The sequence below is a fragment of the Macrobrachium rosenbergii genome, chromosome 5 (genome assembly GCF_040412425.1).
Source record: "Macrobrachium rosenbergii isolate ZJJX-2024 chromosome 5, ASM4041242v1, whole genome shotgun sequence".
Lineage (NCBI taxonomy): Eukaryota > Metazoa > Arthropoda > Malacostraca > Decapoda > Palaemonidae > Macrobrachium > Macrobrachium rosenbergii.
This window is the reverse complement of record NC_089745.1, coordinates 51,937,668-51,943,993: the sequence shown is the minus strand read 5'-3', so window position 1 is coordinate 51,943,993 and position 6,326 is coordinate 51,937,668. Positions and strand designations below refer to the sequence as shown.

The 6,326-nt window shown below is 33.4% G+C and overlaps 2 protein-coding genes across 5 annotated transcripts in view; one reads left to right on the top strand and one right to left on the bottom strand.

Moving 5' to 3' along the window:
- LOC136838778 (galactosylgalactosylxylosylprotein 3-beta-glucuronosyltransferase S-like) overlaps positions 1-6,197 on the bottom strand; it is a 10,456-nt gene extending 4,259 nt beyond the window's left edge. Inside the window, exons 1-3 of the mRNA XM_067104297.1 lie at positions 5,726-6,197; positions 4,122-4,315; positions 777-964 (exon numbers count right to left, since the gene is read on the bottom strand). Of these exons, the coding sequence (XP_066960398.1) occupies positions 777-964; positions 4,122-4,315; positions 5,726-5,743 (400 nt within the window). The 5' untranslated portion in view covers positions 5,744-6,197. The remainder of the gene's footprint in view (positions 1-776; positions 965-4,121; positions 4,316-5,725) is intronic.
- Positions 1-6,326, top strand: part of LOC136838777 (probable glutamate receptor) — a 29,209-nt gene that overhangs the window by 8,620 nt on the left and 14,263 nt on the right. The window lies entirely within an intron of this gene.

Here is a 6,326-nt window from a genome sequence, read left to right as displayed (position 1 = left end):
ATCTACACAGATGGTTCATCAGCATCGCATCGAACCGCCTCAATACTAGCGCTTCCTGGATATAAGTCCATTCCTTTATTGTGCGTTACTCATGCCACTTATTGAGTGCTTTCTAGGTATTCCTCTCCTTCCCCCTCCCCTCATAATATATAGGAATTTCAAACTCATTTTACCAATCGATCACCCTCCATTCTCTCCACGGTACCAAACATGCTTAAACATCAGCAGAACATGATCGTAGAAAAGAGTGATCGCGTTGTGAACAAAAAGGCGCCGTCGAAGGGGTATATCTTCTGTCACGGTACTTTCCGAATCTGCGCAGAGGATGATCCAATACAACCCATCTAATGACAATATCATTAAAATCAGTACAAGAGAACGCGATTTCCTATTGTTATTAATTATACTGTATTGATAAGTCTACAATTTCAAAATTACACTCCTTTTTAGACACATCTAAGGAAAACTGGAAATTATCCTATAACTATAATTTTCAAGTTATTAACACTCTCTATGAAATCGATAGTAATAGGAACCTTACTTGGCTCAATGCATATTCGACTGCTATATTGTGTAAGAAAAATACCTGTTTCCTGTATTGAACGATTCGATGCTTGTGACAACAGACGCATCTTTTGTCTCAGAAAAGACTGATAACTCAAGTAAGCAGAAAGACGTTGTAACTGACACATGAGTGGATTTGATTCAAGTTCAGTACCCAACTGCAGATTTCTTAAAAAAAAAAAGGTATTCTTACGATAACCAGAGCCGCTTACTCTTAAGATAAGTGTAGGGTAATCCAGTAGAAATGAGGTACTCCACAAGCTGAACATTTTCCTCCACAGTGTCCTCAGCTACGATCCAATGGACATCTGGAACAAGCATCAGGGTCTGTGCCAATCTGGTCATTTCGGGTATCTGGTTGACCCTTGGATATGTCGGTGTTATTACGTAGATCATTCTCCTGTCAAGAAAGTGATAAAATCATCTTAAAAGAACACATGCCGAGTGGAAAGACTACGAGTATAAACAGGGATGCAGACTCGTCTAGCCTCAGGAAATGTTTGTAAACGGGCACGTTTGATCTCTGGAATAATCAATCGTCCTGTAATGTAAATAACACTGATGAAAGTCTCTTCAGTGCTCTGCTACTCATAAATGCTATGAAATTCATATATGGTCTGACACTCAAGTACATTTTGCTGCTCTTGAACGCTCTCACAGGCGAAAAGGCCATGACAGTATCAAGTCTTGTGTTGGCCACACGTGTCATGGTAAGACTACAATATTTACAAATGCTGTGACGCATGACAGCCATAAATGAGCTGGCACACAGAGAAGTTCAGCAGCTATCGTAAGTCTTATGACAATCGTAGGTGTTGGGGCAGTCGAAGGCTCATGAGCCATACAAGATATGATAAGTTACTAGGACAATAAATGTTAAATTTCCCCGAGCATCGGAGCCAGGGAATGGTAAACCAAAATTTGAGACTTATTCTTGAAGAGTTTTCTCATGAAAACGACTGTTTAAAGAATAAGACTCAAATATGGAACTCTGACTTCTAAAACCTACAAATAATTAATTAGGACATCTGCGCCTTCTACAGAAACATTTGTAGATGAATGTCATTATTACATTCACCTGGTCCTAAAATTACATCGTACATTTAATTAGAAATTATAGTGTCGATGGGGACACCTACTCTAGCATTGTCTTTGGTCGTAAGAGGCAAAATTCACCAGGAATGATTATTATTGAAAGCCGACCCTAGTCCAGTCAAAATACGCCTTTTCCTTGTTGAAGGATGTTTAAATCTGGAATAAAATAACCTATCTAAAAAAATTAGCATTATTATTGCGGGTTTTATAAACATAATTGAAATTAGGGACGATTGGTTTGCATGACTATCAAACTTTTTTTTCGACATGCATTGAAATTCGTAATAGGGATTTTAAAGATTTGAAACAGACAATGTACAGGCAAAAATCCTAGAGGAAACTGATATGTATGAAAAGGGGAGGAATTATACATCATTACTTTTCACTTCAGAAACCACTTTATAAGTTGACCCCGTGTCTTGCCAATAACTCTAGCGAACTCCATTAGAACTGGGTACCCATTTTTTCTTTTTTTTTTTCTTTTTTATATTTTTTTGTTTTCCGTTTTTCTTTTTATTTTCTTTTTTATTTTTGCATCGAAATTCGTAATAGGGATTTTAAAGATTTGAAACAGACAATGTACAGGCAAAAATCCTAGAGTAAACTGATATGTATGAAAAGGGGAGGAATTATTCTCATATGTACAGTACTTTGGCTTACGCTTTCACTTGAGTTAAGTATACCTTAGTTTTACGCTTTCACTGTCAGCTACCATATATATATATATATATATATATATATATATATATATATATATATATATATATATATATATATATATATATATATATATATATATATATATATATATATATATATATATATATATATATATATATGATTCACTCGCATTCAATAAAATAAGTTGTATTTTGCTTTTTCCAGAATGTATGTTTAGCTTACATCCAGTACTGCTTTAATACTAATGTAATTCTATCGATAAGAAGCACGAAGGAATGGACCATAGTTTAAAATCTATGCTTAACACAAAAACTAAAAGAACAAATTTCTAAATGTTTCATATATTGATAAAATACCTTGCATTAATAGATGGCTTTTATTTTCTTTAAGAAAATCGACCTAAGTGATTAACGGTATGGCTGAAATGCATCAAGTAATGAAAGGTAATTTGTTTCTTAACTGTAGGTAAAAACACGAATACATCTAAGAGTCCCGTTTTATGAAAGAAAGTTTCGACAGGACTATGTATATAAGCAGGAAATCGTATAAAGTTAATCTGTCTATTTCGAAAGGCGTATGTACAGTGTATAGACTGTAAGGGGTGTACTTAAGTCTGCACCGAACGACACCAAAACGATACAGCTGTTATTTCCCATTAAGAAATAATCCGGGTCAGGTGTTCCTCGAGAATAAGATTTATGAATAGCTCACTCGTTCTCTGTCAAAAAGGCTCAACGTATTTTTTTCATAGGTCAACCTGTTTTTTTTCCATGGACGAAACCAGTAAGGACCGTAACCTTTGTTTAATTTTTCCGTGGACGAAACCAGTCAGGACCGTAACCTTTGTTTTATTTTTCCGTATGTATATTCAATATATCTAGAGATAGGTACTAGTCTTTGAATTCTCATTGCTTTTTATTTTTTAATCAATTTTTTGTATTTAACCTTTTTACCTTCTTTTAATATAAATTCTTAAGCGTCTTGTTAATTTTAACCTTTGTAATTGTCATTTTACTGAGTCTGTTTTTAATTTGTAAATTTTGTATATTTTACAGCCCTGATGATGAGACTTAAAGTCTCGAAAACTCGGCCATTAAATTTATGATGCTTCGATGGTTGTTTTCCATCCTTTTCCTCCTGAATCTCCGGCGTTCTAGATGCCCTAATTTGCCTGAGTATATATATATATATATATATATATATATATATATATATATATATATATATATATTATATATATATATATGTATGTATATATATGAATATATTATATATGTGTATGTATATATATGACACATACATATATATACTCATATATGTATGTATAGATAGCGAGATGGATAGATAGACAGATACACGAAGAGAAAAACATACCAATATAAACAAAAAACGTAAAGGAATACGGAAGGGCGTTTTATTTCAGGTTCCATCGCCCATATATATATATATATATATATATATATATATATATATATATATATATATATATATATATATATATATATATATATATATATATATATATATATATATATATATACATAAATAAAATATATATATAAACAAAAAAGCATTAAATTTTATTCATTTACGTCTCATTTCTTAACAGTGCCTGTAATGCAAATTACATGAAATGTTACACAGCACTAAACGCAGATGTAAACCGCCCCATTTCATTCCGAAAAAAAGACAATCTCTGTGAAAGTACTTTAAGTCACTGAATAAAAAAACCCACAAAGGTCAATTCATCTTTTACTTTTGAAGGTCAATGTGACTTTTACCTTTTGTGCGCCCGTTTGTCAAGCTGGAAGGGGTCCTTCATATATCGGTTTCTGGAGGAGGATGGGCTTTCACGGTGTCCACGCTGGAGGGACATCTCCCACAGGGTCACGATGAGCAATGCCAATAACACTAACGAAGGCAGGATTAGGTGCTGATGAGGTCCTGATACCACTCTCATTACGAAACGAGATTTCTGATAGAGGAACAAAAATGCTTATATACATATATATATGCATATATATACACAGATATATGTATATATATATATATATATATATATATATATATATATATATATATATATATATATATATATATATATATATATATATATATATTACCACGCGCCAAATGGTATCACCCCTTGTACTTTTCGGCAAGTCCCTTTGTAATGCATGATGTAAAAAAAAAAAAAAAAAGGCTACTTCTCTTGCCTGAAAGCATATTCTGTCTCAAGTCTAGTGAACTCCAGTATTGAGGGCCAGAATGTGCGACATATAATATATATATATATATATATATATATATATATATATATATATATATATATATATATATATATATATATATATATATATATATATATATATATATATATATATATATATATATATATATATATATATATATATATATATGATACACACACACACACACACACACATATATATATATATATATATATATATATATATATATATATATATATATATATATATATATATATACTGTATATACAAAACAGCCGACCTCAATAGCCGGATTCCCTCCAGACTTCAGTTTGCTGTCAAGAACCACTCACGTAAAAGGGTACCTGATTTGGCCTGGACTCGAACTATTTAGTCACGCACGAGCGATGCAAGGCAATGCAACGAGTGTGGGTTATCTCAAACTATACTTGGCGCTCTGTACTTTTCACTAGTGCCATTAAATTTAGTGGACGATTCTGAAATTACTGCCGCTGAGGGGAAGACGCAAATTTATGATATGGCAGCAAGACACTGTGACGTCAGTATTATTATTATTATTATTATTATTACTCCGAGGTCTAGTTAAACTAGGTATACTTAACTTATTATTCAGAAGATGAACCCTATTCATATGGAACTAGTCCACAGGGCCCATTGTCTTGAAATTCAAGCTTCCAAAGAATATGGTGCTCATTCGAAAGGAGCAAAAGATGGTAATGGGAAATATAGAGATCAGTTAGAAAAATATATAAATTAACAAATTAGCACATAGCAGCGCCGCTTCGAAGGTCGTTAGGCTTCGGATTCTGAGGTAAGATCTCTCTACGAGAATAAAAATACCTGAACACTACAATTTTCAGATTATATCAATGAGACAATAACGATTTAGATACTGAATCCAACGAAGAGCCGTTATGTAAAGATAAATGAAGGCACGAAAGACTGGTGATTGTGTCTTTTGAAATTTATGGCGAGAGTTATGTTCAGATGCAATAATAATTTTTGGAACGCATGGAATTGCTGGTATTATGGGATTTCACGATGAATGACAAAACATATTGGGTTTGAATAGGTTGCAGCCACGAGTTTATAAGATATTACGAATAATTTTTACAATCTTTATAGAAACTTACTTTGATCTGGAGACGCATTGTTTTTCAGGCAGAGGAACAAAGAAACAGCAGAAACGTTCTTGCAAACGGTATTTAAACGCTAGTTGTTTTCTAGTATACATGTAAGTTTTTACAGACCGCATTAGGCGATTGCCATTTTTCCGCAACATCAGTCCTCTACACTTCTAAACCTCAGTATCACACGTATTGCCTTCTAGAGAATCACACGTTTTTCTTTTGGCGCCTTGAAACGTTTCTCTTGCTCGTAAATCCATAAACGTCAATGTGAATTCTTAATCTAAAATCTAGGACTGAGGTTTAGAATCGTATCCCGGAATCATCTCTCAGAGCACAGAATACAGCTGAATATTGCAGATTCAGATGCTCTACTAGATGGTATGAGGAAATCACAGAACAAGGCCAATTAGTGAAAACAGTCCGGCAAGAGCACAGGAATGGAGCGTTTTCTCTTGTTACACGAAAGATGAATGACATGACGTTATCATCAATTTGGCTGAGAGAGAGAAAGAGACTGAATGTACGTACGTGTGTTCGTGTAGATCAGCCAATCAGCGATGTGTGCTGAATTTTAATAAACATCGAACACCTGCTGTTCTGCCAA